The sequence below is a fragment of the Hemiscyllium ocellatum genome, chromosome 32, assembly GCF_020745735.1.
Source record: "Hemiscyllium ocellatum isolate sHemOce1 chromosome 32, sHemOce1.pat.X.cur, whole genome shotgun sequence".
Lineage (NCBI taxonomy): Eukaryota > Metazoa > Chordata > Chondrichthyes > Orectolobiformes > Hemiscylliidae > Hemiscyllium > Hemiscyllium ocellatum.
In genome coordinates this window covers 28,437,728-28,456,853 of record NC_083432.1, presented here as the reverse complement: position 1 = coordinate 28,456,853, position 19,126 = coordinate 28,437,728, and the positions used below count along the sequence as shown (strand labels likewise).

General features: G+C 41.0%; 1 protein-coding gene across 3 annotated transcripts in view; it reads left to right on the top strand.

The window, feature by feature from the left end:
- LOC132831018 (neurabin-2-like) overlaps positions 1–19,126 on the top strand; it is a 216,796-nt gene that overhangs the window by 142,941 nt on the left and 54,729 nt on the right. For all 3 annotated transcript variants that reach the window (XM_060849048.1, XM_060849047.1, XM_060849049.1), the window contains exon 5: positions 6,239–6,343. In XM_060849048.1, the coding sequence (XP_060705031.1) occupies positions 6,239–6,343 (105 nt within the window). The remainder of the gene's footprint in view (positions 1–6,238; positions 6,344–19,126) is intronic.

Genomic DNA, 19,126 nt, shown 5'->3' with positions numbered 1-19,126 from the left:
AGTTTGTGAGACTCAGATTTGTACTGTACTTGGATTGAAATCATAATTATTTGCTTATTAAAATACAATAAAGGTTATTCTATTCTAGTTTCATGCAAGAAACATGAATTACAGTCATAGAGATGTACAGCATGGAAACAGACCCTTCAGTCCAACACGTCCATGCTGGCCAGATATTCCAACCCAATCTAGTCTCACCTACCAGCACCTGGCTCATATCCCTCCAAACCCTTCCTATTCATATACCCATCCAAATGCCTTTTAAATGTTGAAACTGTACTAGCCTCCACCATTTTCTCTGGCAGCTCATTCCATACACATACCACCCTCTGAGTGAAAAGATTGTCCCTTGGGTCTCTTTTATATCTTTCCTCTCTCACCCTAAACCTATGCCCTCTAGTTCTGAAACTCCCCCAACCCAGGGAAAAGACTTTGTCTATTTATCCTATTCATGTCCCTGATGATTTTATAAACTTCTTTAAGGACACCCCTCAGCCTCCGATGCTCCAGGGATTGCTAGCCTTGCATGAGCCTGATTATGCAATAATTTATGTGTCAAAATTCCATGATATTGCTGTACCCTTTGCTGATGTCACAACACTTTGCTTGTGGTTAGAGTGACTGGGTTTACAAATGGTATGAATTCTGTGCAAAGAGAAGTTGCAAGGTAGGTTTTCCTATTATGGAGCATGTCAGAAGTCATTGATGTAACCAGACAGTCACCCATAATCCTTTTGTTATTTTGCTGTAATAATAAGGAATACATTCCATGAAGGACTGAAAATACTCGCTATTCGTATCTGAATGGAAAGCAGTATTCTTCAATGCAGTAGATCAGCACTATCAGCTTTAGCAGCAGTCACCATTTTCATACCAAAATTATATTTCAGTTGTAGTTTTCCAAAACCAGCTCACAATTTTGTTTGAGTTATCTCGGCTTTGAAACGTATTTTACTGTCTTTTCACTAAATCTTAAAGATCAAATTATGGCTGCCAATCTGGGTGAATCATTGAGCTTTTTTTTGTATGGGAAGTTATATCCTTTCTTAAGATGTAATGAATAGATAAAATTTTCAGTACAGTTATAATGGAAAACACATGTGAAAGACAGGCTGCGTTTTGAATAATTTAGTGGTTTTGAACTGGAGAAGCAACGGGGTGTGAAAATGAGTTGTTGGTGGATCTTAATGTAGTCCAGCATTTGCACTTTTAAGACAGCTCCATGAAGGCATTTGTCTATATCACAGCTAAAAGGATCTTCCATGCAGCTAGAAACACATGTATTGTGTCTCAGGTTGTGGTTATTGAAGGGAACTGTTGAAAAAAGCAGCAGCTGGCTATAAATAAACTCCTGACAGAAAAGCTGGATGTTTCTTGCCTACTGAAACAAAGATGATCATTATTTAATATTTCATTTTCTAACTATTCAACTGCGTTCTTTGATCATTTTGTTTTGTCCAGTTGATTTAAATTCCAATCAAAGATGAACATTGTTTTATGTGTGAACAACATCACTGATGAACTTCTACCCTATTTTTAAAAATGCCTTTTATTTCAGGGCTGCTTTCCTCTGCAATCAGCTTTTTACTGAAGTGCAATGTTCTGTTTTAGAAGTCAAAGCAGAGAAACATAACAATGTACACCATTGTATTTGACATGCCCAAACATACAGTGTTGTCATTATGCTAGATAACTGGTTTTGCACAGTGGTTTGATAGATTTAATTTCTTCGCAATGTTAATATTTGTGCCCTTCACATGCATTCCTGGGGTTTTAGAGTCTTGTCCAGCATGGAAGGATGCATTCACCTTACTTCCTCAATACTGCTCTGTTGGAACTGATAATTCAATTTCCTTTTTCAACATTTGTGAGTTTGGTAAATAGGGAAATGAAAGTTGATTTGCAAAAATAATAGCAGCGTTTATTGTGCAGCTGTAAGTGAGGGCGCGGCAGTGACTGAAATTATTTGTGAATAGTGATTGAATTATTTGTTATTCGAGAAACCTGAAGTCTCTTCCAGATTTCCATCTTAAACTGATTGCATTGACCAAAGGCAGCCAATGCTAATTGTAAACTTCACTCCTTGATTTGGTATTAGATTACTTTTACTTACTGACTTAGAGTGTGGAAAAAGGCCCTTCAGCCCAACAAGTCCATATTGACCCGCCGAAGCGCAACCCACCCCGACCTATTCCCCTACATTTACCTCTTCCCCATGCAATTTGGCATGATCAATTCACCTAACCTGCACATTTTTGGACTGTGGGAGGAAACCGGAGCACCCGGAGGAAACCCACGCAGACACAGGGAGAATGTGCAAACTTCACACAGTCAGTCGCTTGAGGCGGGAATTGAACCTGAGTCTCTGGCGCTGTGAGGCAGCAGTGCTAACCATTATGCCTCCGTGTTTTGCCTTCTTTATCCAAAAGTTATGACCCATCAACATTGTATTCATTGATCCAGAATTGAGTTTCCACATGCCAACAAAGAGAATGTCACCCCCCCAACCCCTTTAAGAAGTGACATATCTATCCACCACTGAAATAACCTGCTCCTAAATAGCACAAATAGACCAGAAGCTTCCCATTCCAAATTACATTCAAACCGATTATAAAATCAAACTCCTCTGGAGAGCAAGCTCACCGGAGAGGCACAATGAACATCCTGTCCCCATGGTGCCCCATACATGAAAATTGCCTCACTCAGATCTTGCAGATTAGAATAGGCTGCATCCACATGATTCTAAGTGTAACTTATCTCTGAGAAATAAAACGGCCAAGAAACATTATGTTAATGCTGGCTCCTCTGCTTTTGTAATCTTAGTCAAGATCAGTGTTTTCTCGAGAGAATGAACTATTGATTAAGAGGTTGAGGTCTTGTGATGCAGTGGTCACATCCCTGCCTCAGGACTAGAAAGTCCAGGATAAAACCTCATCTTGATGACCATGGGATATGTGTTGAAGTGCAACCCAACAGGTTGATTGTCAGTCTGTAAAGCCTTCTGATATGCTTATAAGCAGTAAGAGTGATCAGCCACATTGAAACGTGGAAAATAGGAACTGAAGTAGGCCATTTGGCCCATTGGTCCTGCTCCACCATTCAATATGATTATAGCTGATAATCCAACTCAGTGCCTCACCATGTTAAAAATCTCCACACACGTTCCTGCCATGCCTGCTTTGAGGGACTGTCATGCGCACACTATTGTTAAATGTTTCTGCTCAGAGGAGTTCTGAACTTGGTTTGAATTTTTACTCAAGCTTTAATCTGTATTTATGATAAGATGAATCATTCAAGCCCTGATTTGCAGCTGTGAGATTCTGTCGAATAAGCAATGCCCAGCATGCGACCTACTTCTTAAAGTCCCTCAGTGAGTGCTGCTCATGAGTTATTGGAACAGGTCACTTCATATTTTTCATATCCAATGGCTTTCATCTCTTTGTTCAAATAAGTAAGTATTTTAACACATAATTTTTGTTCTGAAACCCTCCTGAGAATCAGTATTTACCCTCATTCTCTTTAACTCTATTTATAGGTGTACTAAAATGCTAATAAAAGTCTAATGTATTTTCCGAAAGTCGAAGTTGCCTTTTCCATTAAACAGTGATGTGGAATTGTAAAAGTTAGGTTCTCAATTGATTAAGTTACATTGTGATCAGGGTCATGCCTGAAGTCAGACAAGAATATTCACACCCTTTAAATTTGGCTCAGTGTTACACATGCATAATTAACACCATAATAAATAATAAATAAGATATATTCATGTGTCAAGGAGCACTTGTGCATAAAAGCAGAAGTGAACACTTTCAGTATCGAGATGTTCTGCTGAGGTTTCAGTCAAATGTTCCAGCAATATATGGAATCAATGCCATTGTTTATAGTAATGACCCTGGAGTTTGCAGACCCTCCAGGAGTTTGCAAACAGTCAGTGAAGGTGTGAGTATTCTATCTTCTACAAGTAACTGCAGCTGAGAGGAAGAACCTCAGCATAATTCACATCTCTGCTTTTTGGAACCTTTAATCCCTCAAAATTATCATCGCACTATTTTGAGCTTTTGAACTGGATAATGAAGTTTGACTAAGAGTGCCCAGTATGCAGAACTCCAGAAGTGTGACTATCCACAGAGAGGGGAGTTTTAACCATGGCTGACTCTGAGAATCTGTGCATCTGTACTCAGCAAAAGCAACTGCCTCTTTTTGTGTCTGGGTGTTAAAATTTGCACCTTGTGTTCAGTAAGTCTTGAGATGCACCTCTATCATACGGGCTTATTTCTGGCAAGATTTTGTCAAACGTCATCCACCCCTCTGTAAAACATTCCAGTTTATCTTGAAGTAAAGGAGTCAGTTTAACACACGACCAACTTATAAAAGATCATGAAAAGTATAACAGGTTTATTTGAAAGTACTAACTTTCGGAGTGTTTCTCCTTCCTCAGCCACCTGATGAAGGAGCAATGCTCAGAAAGTTAGTGCTTCCAAATAAACCTTTTAAACTGTAACCTGGTGTTGTGCCATATTTAACTTTGTCCACCCCAGTCCAGCACCAGCACCTCCACATCATAATAAGTATGAATGAGTCTATTAAAAAAATGTACTGATTTTCTGACTTCGTATTCACTACCCTAACTCAGTGTAATGCAAGGGTCAGTTCAGGGTTTCTCTCACAGTTTACATGCTGCCTTTAGACAGAAAGATATAGCGTGCCATTAAGTAACTGTTTTAGCACTTAAGATTAGTGACTGAGCTTTAATTAATCAAAACCATATGGATTGACATTGCCAACTAGAATTGTGGGCGGCATGGTGGCACAGTGGTTAGTGCTGCTACCTCACAGTGCCAGAGACCCAGGTTCAGTTCCCACCTCAGGTGACTGACTGTGTGGAGTTTGCACGTTCTCCCCGTGTCTGCGTGGGTTTCCTCCAGGTGCTCCACTTTCCTCCCACTGTCACAAAGATGTGCGGGTCAGGTGAATTGGCCATGCTAAATTGCCCGTAGTGTGAGGTAAGGGGTAAATGTAGGGGTATGGGTGGGTGGCGGGTTGGTGTGGACTTGTTGGGCCGAAGGGCCTGTTTCTACACTGTTAGTAACCTAATCTAATCTAATCTAATTCCTTGCTCACACATAATCCTGAGACTGGTGTTGGAATTAGAGTAATAGATTTGTACAGCACAGAAACAGACCCTTCGGCTCAATTCATCTATGCCTACCAGGTATCCTAAACTAATGTCGTCCCATTTGCCAGCATTTTGTCCATATCCCCCCAAAACCCTTCCTATTCACGTACCCATTCAGATGCCTTTTAAATATTGTAATTGTATCAGTCTCCACCACTCCCTGTGACAGCTCATTCCATACACGCACCTCCCTGTATGTGAAAATATTGCTCCTTATATCCCTTTTAAATTTTTGCCCCCTCACAACCCTTCTAGTTCTGGACTCCCACCTCCCCCCCCCCTCCCCAACCTAGGGAAAAGATCTAATCTATTTACCCTAACCATGCCCCTCATGACATTCCCCTCCCAGATTCCTTAGTTAGCTCTCCATTACTCCTTCAAATATAATCATTGCTGCAGCGGGATTTGGGGTCATGTTGTATTATGTGTATGTCAGATCCAGTAGTGAATCTGTCAAGTGAGTTGCCTAATAGAAAATGCGTGGTGCTCCCTAGTTTATTTGAATAATATGAAATAAAGGGTTTTCCCCTCCCTTTCACTTTACTTGTGGTAAAGTTGTGATAATAATATATCACTGTTAGAATTTGAAGGTAAAATCTCTGTTCTTTAATTTTTATCAAGCCCTATTATGTCATAAAACTACTTCCGTGTAAAGTCATTGCCTTTTGAATGTCATGCATTTTGAAGCAAATTAATCTGATCCTATTCCAAATAAACTTGTTGTACCATGATCTAAATTCTCATTGCAAATGAACGTTTTATTCAAGCGTGTTGATTACAAAGTTAACAAAACTGCAAATATAATCTGAGCTCCATCCAATCCATGAGGACCTTTTTTTTTCAAAGTAGGAATTGAGTGCAGGGTATTCTGTAATAATTATTCATCTTGCAATGCCACTTTCTATTCATGTTGTGATTTGAACTAAAAAAAGCTTCAAAATTGTTGTTTGCTGCTTGACTGTGACATTTTGCAGACTTAATCGCTGTCTTCAAAATAGCTGCTGCAGAGACAGAATGAAGTTATTTATATCCAATAAATGTTGATTTTCCTCCTTTCCTTTTCAGAATCCAAGTGAATGATCTAATTGTGGAGGTTGATGGCATCAGTCTAGTTGGTGTGACCCAGAGCTTTGCAGCTTCAGTCCTTCGAAACACAAAAGGCACTGTCAGGTAATACTATTCATGGAAGTCCCAGACAACTAGATCTTCAAAATAAACATATGAAATTTTGACAGAGGTTTTTCCAGTCTCCTGCTGAAAGTTGGACAGAAGACTCAGAGATGTTGACTCACTCATTCAATCACACATTACATACCCTGTAACTGCTTGTTCCCATCAAAGTAACAGCTACCATCAGTTGTTGGAAGATTAACACTTCAATTTTTTCAGTATGGAGCTCTGGAGGATGTAAGATTTATGTTACACTTCAATTATTAATGGCTTGAAATATTATACATCTCAAGTTTTGAGTCCAAAATTCTCCTAAAGGCAGAGTCCTTTGTAATGTTTTGTTTTTTTTCTTTATTGCCCAGTCAGTATAATAATTCACACCCTTGAAGAAAGTTCAGTTCTGTTTTGTAGTTACCCTTTCAGTAAAATCCCAATACATTTGTGCTGATTATGTTGTAGCGCACTTGGCTTCAGGTCACATCAGACATTTTGTTCATTAAATTCTGAGGATCGCTTCAAACACAGTAATCATATTTGTCAGCCAACAACCATGGAGGCATTTTCACGTCTTTAGCTCTGGATCGGCAGACATATTCAGTCTCAGCTACTCACAACCAATTCCTTTCACTGCCCCTTATAATTTGAGATCAGTTGAACATTCCACTAGCCCAGACTTTCTATGAAGAACCCCCTGCACTGGCCTTAAACTTACACAGTTTTCTTCTCTCCCATCTCCTGTTATGTTTTTCCATCTTCCTATTATTCATGGACCAACCTCCAGCTCCCTCAAACTTATTAAACTACTTGTCATCTTGAAAGTGTTAAATAAATGCATGATATTGTTGTTTAGCATCGCCTTTTGTAACTGCTCACTCACAAGAAGCCAGGAGATCCGGTTTTCTGAAGCCAATAGCTGGCAAAACATCAAGTAGACTGAAGCAGTCAGTTCTGTAGTAGTTGGCAAGTTTGTTTAGCAGCATCACTCAGTGTGATGATACACAATGTTTTGTTGGTTCCTTTGGTTACATTGGCTGCCATATGTTAATATAGTTAGTATCATGGCCAAAATTTGATTTTAAAAATTCCAATCAGGAGAGTTACGAATTAGAGAGAAACTTAATCCCTATAAACAGGGATTTGTATCATATTTATAAGTGCAACAGCCTATAGTTTAAACATGTTAATATAGGCATGAAGGGGCTGAGTTTTGCTGAAGACTTTAGTTCCTTTTGTTTTAAATGGGATTATAAGCCACAATGATGTTTTGGCCTGTGCAAGATGCCACATTAATTAGGGGGTTGAGGTTTGCATTAGGAGCAACTGCCTGAAGAATCATTGAGGGATTGTTTGTCACTTGTGATGTCTGTTTTCAATCATTAAAGAGACTTAGTTAAAGGACACACTATTATGTTGGGTAACACTTCATTTAACAAACTCTTCTAATAACAGCCAGCTATGTTACTGAGCTTTAACTGTGCCCTTCATACTGGAAATTGATTCATTACGGTGTGACAGGAGAGAGCTTTTCAGACACAAGATTGGAGGTATTTTGTCCAAACACAAGATTGACTTCACCTAGAAAGCAATGAGTTCTGTGCTACTCTTCCTCCTCCTTGGACACTTTACAGGAGGGATTGGAAGAAGGGGAGAGGTTGGTTATTGTCACCCTGTTCATTGTTGTCCTTTGACCGAGGGAGGATTTGGAGGAAGCGATGAGGAGAAACTGAGCAGCAGCAGGAGAGACAAGGGACAGGAGGCAAAGAAGGTTTTCAGCAAGAAGTGCTTTCCACCCAGGAACTCATAATATGGTCAGCCAAATTATCTGTGGACCCTCCTTCTCCATGTAGCACCCTTGGTTATTTGAAGTTGACAGGGCAGGGTGAGGAGACGGGACCAGAATACAGATTGAACCCTGTCCACCTACTTTCTTCCACTTTTCTCCCTCTGCATCCTCGTCCTTCCCTCTAACCATCCTGGCCTCTAATTCTTCCTGAACATGGTCCTTCCCTTTTCTCCTTTTAATCCAGTCCTTTCCTCCTTTCCCCCCCCTCCCCCCTTTCTGCTTTCTGCTCTCCCATCTCTCCAGGTCTCCTCATTCTCCTTCGCACCCCTTTCCTTCTCTTACTGGCTCTCCTCCTCTCCTTATAGTTTTAGCTGCCACTGCTTTTGCTCTCTCTCACCGCTCACCTTTTCTTGTCTCTTTTGCTGTCTTGCCCAGTCTCTCCCACTCCTTTCCCCTTCCCACTGTTCTAGCATTACCTCTCCTTACCATTTTTCTCACTCATCCTCAGGGCATTCCTTTTATTTCGTTCGTCCTCTAACTCCTGTCCTGCTCCACGCTATTCGAGATTCCTGTCCTGAAAGTGCCACCCTGTACAATACCCAGAGGATTGACTGGGGAGGCATTAGCACATGTGAGTATGCAGCTTAAGCATTAAATTGCCCTGAAATATAATGCAGGATTGGAAGTCTGGATGACTCAGAAAACAACCTAGCCTTGCCCTTGATCCCAAAACCTCACATTGTTCTGTTGCTTATTATAGCAATGCACAGGAAAGCCCAAAGGACCCATGGTGCAGTTAATAGCAAAACAGTGCTGGCCTGAGAATGTTTCAAATTGAAAACTGTTTTGGATGAAACGCTGCAAATCGGAAGAAACAAAAAAAAAATCAGTTCATGAAATAATGGCATTTTGCCCAGGAAATGACATTAACTGATAGAAAAGATTTTATACTTTTATAACTGATATAAAGGACAGTAACTTACTAATGAATCAGTGTCTTATAATTGCTTAAAGGAGGGAACTTAAGATATGTATCAATTCACATTCATGAAACACAGGTCCAAAACAGCACTTATAAAAGGTTCTTACAAAAGCAGCAGCAACAACTTTCGCAGAGCACCTTCAACATATGGAATGTTCACAAACATTGTGCAGAGGCATAATCGGAACAAAGTGAATGCTGACCTAGAGCAGGCTTTTGGTTGGTGGGTGAAGGGAGGGAGGGAGGCTGGTAGTGGTGTTGATGGTTATTTTGGATCAGAAGTTAATTATACGGATTTTAAGGTTGAAAAGGCCAACATGGGAAGGTGTAGAGAGGAAATACCCACTTGTTGTTTTTCCACTGGGAACTCGACCTGCCCTTGGAATGACCTCTGACCCTAGGAAATGGGTTGTGGTTGGGCAGTTTCAGAAGGAAGGACTCCTGCCGCAAAGGACGCAACAGGTAAGTTGCAAGGCTCCCACCTAGTATCCTCTCCCTTACCAAATAAATGCTCATCTTTCCACACAGTTCCCAACCGCCTCGAGGGAAGATATTATATTCCACTCCGTACGTGTAGTCATGTCCATGCAGCATACAGGTCAGGGTAACCTTGGAATAACATCTGACATGTAACGCATTAATTGTAAGGGTCACACCGGTCTTTTGGAGCAGATCTTCAGTCTGTATCCTCTCCAGTGGTTCCTAATTGAAGTGAAGCGATGTTAACGTTTTTTAAAAAGGGCCACAATTTAAATGTAAGTATGGTGATTATTTGCATTTACACCTGTAATTTTAAAATAGGAAAAGATGGCAGTTTAAATTTTAAATTCTACAGCTTGTGTTTAGTGTAGATTCATTAGTGTAGAAACAGGCTGTTTGGCCTCTGGAGGTAAAAACAATGACTGCAGGTGCTGGAAACCAGATTCTGGATCAGTGATGCTGGAAGAGCACAGCAATTCAGGCAGCATCTTGTGTGCTGAGCTTTTGCAGGAGCAGTGCGTTGTGTGCCACTGCCCTACCTTTCACCCTTAGCTTTGTATGTTTCCTGCTGGGTAGACTTTTGCTCTTACCCCTTCATGCCACTCCTCCAGTTACTGTCAGGCAGGAAGCTCCGTGGGTAGCCTTAGAACATAGAACGTTACAGCGCAGTACAGGCCCTTCGGCCCTTGATGCTGCACCGACCTACGAAAATAATCTGATCCCCATCGAATCTACACCAATTCCATTATTATCCATAAGTACATCCAATGCCCATTTAAATGGCCTTAACGTCAGCTAGTGTACTACTGTTGCAGGCAGGCCATTCCATGCCCTGCCAGTCTCTGAGTGAAGAATTACCCCTAATATCCATCCTAAATCTATCATACCTCAGTTTAAAGCTATGTCCCCTTGTGTTAGCCTTCACCATCCAAGGAAAAAGGGTCTCACTGTCCACCTTATCTAACCCTCTATCATCTTATATGTCTCAATTAAGTTACCTCTCAACCTTCTTCTCTCCAGTTCCCTCAGCATTTTCTCTTAAGACCTTCCCTCCATACCAGGCAACATCCTAGTAAATCTTCTCTGAACCCTTTCCAAAGCTTTCACATCCTTCCAATAATGCGATGACCATAACTACACACAGTACTCCAGGTGCGGCCTTACCAGTGTCTTGTACAGCTGAAGGATGACCTCATGGCTCCAAAACCCAATCCCCCTACCAATAAATGCTAATACACCATATGCCTTCTTAACAAACCTGTCAACCTAGGTGGCAACTTTCAGGCATTGATGCACTAGGACACCGAGATCTCTCTATTCATCTGCACTTCCAAGAATTTTACCGTTAGCCCAGTACTCTGCATTCCTGTTACTTCTTCCGAAGTAAACTACCTCACACTTTTCCGCATTAAACTCCATTTGCCATTTCTTAGCCCAGCTCTGCATCTTATCTATATCCCTTTGTAACCCACAACATCCTTTGGCACTATCCACAACTCTGCCTACCTTAGTATCATCCGCAAATTTACTAACCCATCCTTCTACGCCCAATCCAGATCATTTATAAAAATGACAAACAGCAGTGGCCCCAAAGTGGTCCTTGGGTACACCACTGGTAACTAAGCTCCAGGATGAACATTTCCCGTCAACCACCACCCTCTGTCTTCTTTCAGCTAGCCAATTTTTGATCCAAACTAGTAAATTACCTTCAATCCCAAAACTCCATATTTTGTGCAATAGCCTACTGTGTAGAACCTTATCAAATGCTTACTGAAGTCCATATACACCACATCAACCGCTTTACCTTTATCCTCCTGTTTTGCCACTTTCTCAAAGAACGCAATATAGTTGGGCATGACCTACCCTTCACGAAACAGTGTTGACTATCCCTAATCAAATTATTCCTTTCCAGATGATTATAAATCCTATCCCTTATTACCTTTTTCAACACTTTACCCACAACCGAAGTAAGCTCACTGGCCTATAATTACCATGGTTGTCCCGACTTGCCTTCTTAAACAAGGGAACAACATTTGCTATCCTCCAGTTTTCTGGCACTACTCCTATCGACAATGATGACATAAAGATCGAAGCCAAAGGCTCTGCAATCTCCTCCCTGGCTTCCCTTCTTGACTGGTCAAGAATTAAGGCCCTTGAGTGGTAAAGTAATGGTCACTTAAGGGCCTCAATCCATCGCATCCCAGGTCACTTGTCTTCCCAGTCCGTCAGAAAGTTGACTGTTTTCTTGCCGGAATAATCAGAGTCTGCCTGCATCCTTTGAAAATCACGTCTTTTTCCCAGTCTCCAATTCTCATCTCCCTGTGACCCCACAAGCCATGACAAGACAAAAAGTATTTAGCTTCTTGCCACTACATCCCCTAAGAAAACCAATGGTCTTTAAGACCCAGAAAATACTGGTGTCTGATTGGCTGCGGGTTCTGGTGACCCAGGACACTAGTACCAGGATCTGTGACTTGCCAAGATGCTCACTCACGCTTGCCTTTCAATCCTTAAAGAGCTGATTGGCCCACAGTGGATGAGTTATCTCAGCAGTGGAGGTGACATGTCAGTTTCCACCGAATACACTCGTCCCACACTTAGTCCCAAAGACTGGAAATTTCCACTCAATGATCTCAGTCTCATTTGTAAACTTCAATAGAATCTGCCTTGACCAGTCCCTAACGGAGCACATTCCATAGCCTAACCATTCATTGCATAAAAGGTTTGCCTCTGTCATCATTGTTTCTTTGTCAGCTCCAAAAATCTGTGTCCTCTAGTTCTCGATCTTTCCTATCTACTCTGTCTGGACTCCTTGTGATTTTTGAATACCTCTCTCAAACCTCCTCTCAATTGTTTCTTTTCCAAGGAAATCAGTCCCAACATTCCCCATCCATCTGTGTCACTGCAGTTTCTCATTTCTGAAACCATTCTTCTGAATGTTTTTCTGTACCCCATCTCTTGTGCCTTCACATCCGTCTTTATATGTGGGGATGAGAGTTGGATGAATATTCCATACTGAAGCATGTTACTATTGTCGTTTTTATTCCATGAACTCCAACTTTGTTCACAGATTTGTTATATGTCACTTTATCTAATTTACTTGTAAGTCTATGTACAGTAACCCTCATCAACTCTCTGTGATACCTGATCAGAAAACTCAAACAAGTTAGAAAACATAATATGGCAAAAAAAAATCCATGTTTACTTTCCCTAATTAACTTGCATTTTCCCAAAATGACCGTTAAATTTTATACATTATAGTCATACAGCATGGAGACAGACCCTTCAGTCTAACCAGTCCACGTTGACCATAATCCCAAATTAAACTAGTCCCACCTACCTGCACTTGACCCATATCCCTCCAAATATTTCAGATTCATACACTTATCTAAATGTCTTTCAAACATTGTAAAAGTAGCTACATTCACCACTTCCTCTGGAAATTCATTTCACACACAAACTACTCTGAACAAAAACATAAATTCACTTTGAACTATAATTTCTCAAAGCTTCCTCATTACTTAAATTCTACTGGCTGACTGTCATTGTTGAGCTTGTCTTTATATTCACACTCCAACATGATGTGAAAGTGCCAGTGTTGGACTGGGGTGAACAAAGTCAGAAGTTACACGACACCAAGTTATTGTCCAACAGGTGTATTTGAAATCGCAAGCTTTCGGAGTACTGATGTGATAGTCTTCACCTGATGAAGGAACAGCACCCCAATAGCTTGTGATTTCAAATAAACCTGTTGGACAATAACTTGGTGTTGTGTAACTTCTGACTGTGCACACCCAAGCAATGTTATTTAGCTGTATCTCCATTCCATGTTGTCTTAGGCCATGTTGTCCTTTTCGCTGAAAGCGTAAAGTTGTACACTTATCCTTACAATGTATAATATTGCTATCCAGCCTAATCTGATTACTATAACTGCGAACATACCCCTGTTGTTGAGACACTTTTGCCCTCAATTCTGTCTGGGTTGCTCAGAGAACAACAAAAGTGGAAAAAAGAAACCTTTTTCCTAATTAATCAACTCAATCCAATTGTCAACGATTCAGTGACAGAGTATACTTGTGTTAATTAATTTCATGAGGCACGCAACAGCATCAAAGCTTTATCTTGTGTAGTGCACATTTAAAATTAAAAGTTAAAAAGTTTCCAGTTACAAATGGATGTAGTAACACAGCTTTTATTGCCTTGTAGCAATAATTCATTCATCTGCATTAGATTTCCACGGGAAGAATATAATTGGAAATCAAACAAATGCTGTATAAATCATGCAAAGTATCTTTCCACTTATTTATTATTAAAATGTGTCACATCTGAACAAAGTCCTGTAGTGGTTGTGCTGCAGCGTTGTGCTGACTAAAAATAGACTTCGTAAATAATTGGTGGGAAATTGTTAAATGAATGTGGAGGCACACATGTCTGTTGCTCCAGAGAACAGGTGCCCAGTTTGAATTTGTCTTAGAGTCATACAGCATGGGAACACACCCTTCAGTCCAACCAGTCCACGCTGACCATGTTCCCAAACTAAACTAGTCTCACTTGTCTGCACTTGGCCCTTCCAAACCTTTATGAACTATTCCTGTTCATGAACTTATCCAAATGTCTTTTAAACGTTGTAACTGGACCTGCATCCACCAATGGTTTGTTGATTTCTTTCTTCTCTCCCAGTTCCCAGCCTTCAAGTGACTTCACTTCGCAGTGAGCAGGCAAGGCCACCAAGTTGTTCCTGGAAACTCGAGACGTTAGCATGACACCAGTTAACCCTGATTTAATGCTGTGGTGCATGTGTGCTTCCAGCCAGTTTCTCACCCAAAATTAAAGTAATAGGGCAGACAGGGATATCACATCAGCTGGCAGGAACCAAAGGAAGAATCTTTTGCGCTCAGGTACAGGTCATGGGATGGATGAGGGACAAGGGATACATCAACTATCCTTGGTCATTACAGTTCAAGTGCACACTTAATGACCTGATGAAGATAATAGAAAACTAAAAGTTAAAAAAAAAGGTTTTCCTTAATGTATAGATGTTCTAACCTCAAAACCGCTTCCCATTGTGTTATCCTGACAGGAATAATGCACCTCTCCTCCATGAGCCACAGTTTAATTGCAGTCAAGAATTTATGACTTTCTTGGAATCTAATGTGGATGACTCTGCTATATTCTGCTGGGTGGTGTTCTGCCCTGTTCATAACAGTATAGATCATAGAATTTTATAGCACAGCAGGAAGCTGGTGTCTGTGCCAGCTCCTGAAAGAGATGCCCAGCTAGTCGCAATCTCCAGAGCCCTCTTATGAAGTCTTTTGAAGGTATATCCAGTTCTTTTTTGGAACCTCTTATGGAATCTGTCTTCACCACATCCCCCAGGTAGCGCATTCCAAATTCGAACAACTGTCTGGGCAAAGAAGGGTCTCCTCATCTCGGTCTAGGCTGCCTTGCTGACAGTTTTGAAGTTTTGATCCCTAGTTACCGAAATACCGAGTGGAAACAGAATATGCTTCGTTACACTGTTAAAATTGTTCATAGTTTTGAACACCTCAGTAAAATCACCTCTTCATCTTCTTTGTTCCAAGGAGAAATACCACATTTTTCTAATAGTTCTTTGTATCTGAAATCCCTCATTCCTGGTATGATTCCAGTAACATTGTCCAGGGCTTTAACAACCTTCCTTAAATAAGGTGTCCAGAATTGAACACAGTACTCCAAATGTGGTCTAACCAATGGATTTGTAGAGATGTAGCATCATTTCCTTGCTTTGATATTATTTGCCTATATTTATAAACCCAATAATCCTATAAACCTTCTCAACAACTTTTCAACTTGCCTGGGCACCTTCAGGCAATTATGCACTTGAAGTCCAAGGATCCTGTGCTCCTCTCGTCCCCTCAAATTTGTGCCATTGAGCCTGTACTGTCGCTCTGTGTTTCTTCTACCAAAATGCATTCCCTGACATTTCTCAGCATTGAAATTCAGCTGCCAGGTGTCTACCCCATGACCAACTTGTCAGCATCACCCTCCCAATTCACTATTCGCCCTAGCTTAATACCATTTGCAAATTTTTGATATTTTGTCCAAATTGCCCAAATTGTTTATATAAATCAGAAAAGGCAAGGTTCCCAACAACTTTGTCTGGGGAATATCACTTTCAACTCATCTCCAGTCTGAGTATTGCCCATCTCTCCCAACACACTCTGTCTCTTATCTTTTAGACAACTTGTCATCTGTGCTACTAAGGATCCATCAGTCCCAAACATTTCAAATCTGTGAATGACTAGGTAAAACTGGAGCCTGAGGATTTGTGGGTGGGACGTCAGCAATGGAATTCCATGAGTGATCCAGTGAGCCTGCATGCCTAATTTCTTCCCACAGGGCAGAGTAAAAATTGCAAGCACTCCCCGTGCCTTTCTGGGAGTGTTTCTGTCTACTCAGTTGGCATCTCTGTTAGCTGGCCCTGATGCCTTTGTTGGTCCCAGATGTTGCAAACCAAAAGCCAGTCAAGGTAAAGTCCTGTTAAAATCATTTCAGGTAGGATTCTTGAACAGTGAAAGTCACCTTTGGATGCAAGGTCAGTTTCTAAGTGGAAACTCTAGTAGCCATATTTGTACTTAGCAAAGAAGATTGTTTGGGAAGTTAATTTTGAAGTGTTGAGGCAATGAGTGGTTAGTGTCATAAAGTGTGGTGCTGGGAAAGCACAGCTGGTCAGGGCAGCATCTGAGGAGCAGGAGAGTCGAAGTTTCAAACAGAAGCTCTTCATCAGGAATGAAGGGTTAACATCAAGATGTAATCAGTGGTGTGGATTCCAAGATGCATTAAAATACTGTTGGATGAGCACAGTGCTATGTTAAGTGTTGTACATGGCAGTCCAAGGACATAGAGACTTTTTAAATATTGATGTAAATCACATTTGAATAAATCTATAATTCTTCTCCGGAGATCAAATGGCTCCTCAAAACCTCAGGCCTATTTAGATTAGATTCCCTACAATATGGAAACAGACCCTTCGGCACAACAAGTCCACTCCGACCCTCCGAAGAGTAACCTACCCAGACCCATTTCCCTAACTAATGTGCCTAACACTACAGGCAACTTAGCATGGCCAATTCACCTGGCCAGCACATCTTTGGATTGTGGGAGGAAACCAGAGCACCCGGAGGAAACCCGTGCAGACACGGGGAGAATGTGCAAACTCCACACAGACAGTCGCCTGAGGCTGGAATCAAATTCGGGTCTCTGGCACTGTGAGGCAGCAGTGTTAACCACTGAGCCACAGTGCTGCCCTGTCAAACCCTGTCAAATTCTCAACATTTTTGCCAAACATCAACCTCCAAGCCAGTTTCCGATTCCCCACTGATAGCAATCCCAATGGGTATTTGCCAGTGTATTCATGGACTTGATCTGTCCCCAGGTTGACTACAATTCTCCCTCACCAATGTTAAACCTCATATAGAGTTTGGTGAGGAAAAGACCAGAAGTCAATCTTTGTTCGGCCTTACGTGTATTCTTTAAAATAATGTTTGCTGTATCTTCATGTACTATTACCCATTGGTGAATGAAAATAGGCCTACTCCGCCATTCAACATGTCCATGGGTAGCCTTTTTCAGATTTCTCCCCATACCCTTCAATCCCTTGAGCTCTAATTATATAATTATGTATCCTTCCTGAAAACATTCAATATTTTGTCTCAACTGCTTTGTATGGCAGAGAATTCCACGGGCTCATTACTCGAGGGGTGAAGAAATTTATCCTCATCTCAGTCATAATTAGTTAGTCCAATTATATCACCTTTTGTTGTTGCTTGTTATTTCAAAGGTTTCTTTGGAATTTTTCTATGACATTTTGTTACACCAATCAACAGTTATTTCTTTAAACCGTCAGTTGTTCCGTTGATGGGATGAAGTCAGCTGGAAACAGATTCTCATAAGATTTACACAAGATTTTCTTGCACATACTCCAGGTGCCCACTTGTTAAAAATGCAACATATTTACAAAGGCAAATACTGATAGTGGCAAAACTGCTGAGCAGTCTGTCTGTCTGTATAACCCTATGTTTGTAAGATGAAGTAATAAAATAAATGGAAACTGTGACGAGATAATGGCCACTCTGTTACTGAAATGTTTGCTTGAGGCAAAGCATCTGCCGAACCATGAGTTAATTCCCTGTTTTATTTTGCTTAGTTTGCTCAGTGGTAATGACTGGATAGAAAATGTGTTGCTCACTGCATAGACTTCCTCTGAAGAAATTTCCACTTGTGTGTACTTAGCACTTTTGGAATCAGTATGTTTTCCTCTTTGTTTCTGCCACTGTGGAGATGATCAGCAGTGCATCTCCATTTCCTGCTGCCAGCGCAGGTGGTCAAGTGTGAGACACAGGTCACTGTTTCACCTAGTCAACTGGTGGGCCTCAGGCTTTATGCCAAGTGATTTATGTTATAATATTTTGAATCTAGTCTCCAGGAGGAACGCAGTGTTGCTGCAAGGTGGCCTAGCTATAAACCACTAAATTTTGCAAACCCACAGCAGAAAGAGAATGGGCATCAGGCTCCTGTGGAATGGAATGCATGGTTTTAGCCATCGTGCCAACCATCATCATGCCATACAGAAGTCAAAAGAAGGAGAGGTTGCCAAGAGAGATTTGCAGCTTCCAAAGAAGCCAATGAGAATTTTATTTTATTTATTGGCACAATCAAAAAGGGACGGCACAGCGGCTCAGTGGTTAGCAGCAAGGACTGGGGTTCGATTCCAGCTTCGGCTGACTGTGTGGACTTTGCACATTCTCCCTGTGTCTGGGTGGGTTTTCTCAAGGTGCTCCAATTTCCTCCCACAGTCCAAAGATGTGCAGGTTAGATGGATTGGCAATGCTAAATTGCCCCAAGTATCTGGGAATGAGTAGGTTCGCTGTGGGAAATGCAGGGTTACAGGAATGGGGGTGTCAGGGTGGGATGCTATTTGGAGGGTCAATGTGGATTCAATGGACTGAATGACCTGCTTCCACACTGCAGGAATTTTATGGAATCTAAATTTTTAAAAAATATTGTTCAGGAATTACCATACATAATATTGAAATGTATTTGCATAAAATTTCTTTGCAGTTCTAACAGAAGCAGTGACTCAGTTGATGCCTAAAGTAGCAAGGTCATTTCCGGCACTTCAATTAACCATTAACCCACTATTAATAACTTTCAAGGCTGAGGTATTAAAAGCAGTCATCAAGATTTCACACACTTGTTATAACAGTGTCGTTACAATTGCGTCTTCACCAGAATAATTCAAAATCCCTTTGTCACTTGGAACTTTTTCAATAATGTATTTTCTAATAAACCTGTTCAAAGATGTTATGGCACACCTTTGGAGCAGATGGAACTTGAGCCTATGTCTCTTGGCACAGAGGTAGGGACACTACTACTGTACCGCAAGAACCCTTCCTTTGGAATTGTTCACTAAGCCAAACAAAAAGTCAGTTATTAACCCATAAAGCAGGACAAGCCACACATAGAATAATGAGACCCGAGCCTACAGTATAGGATTAGA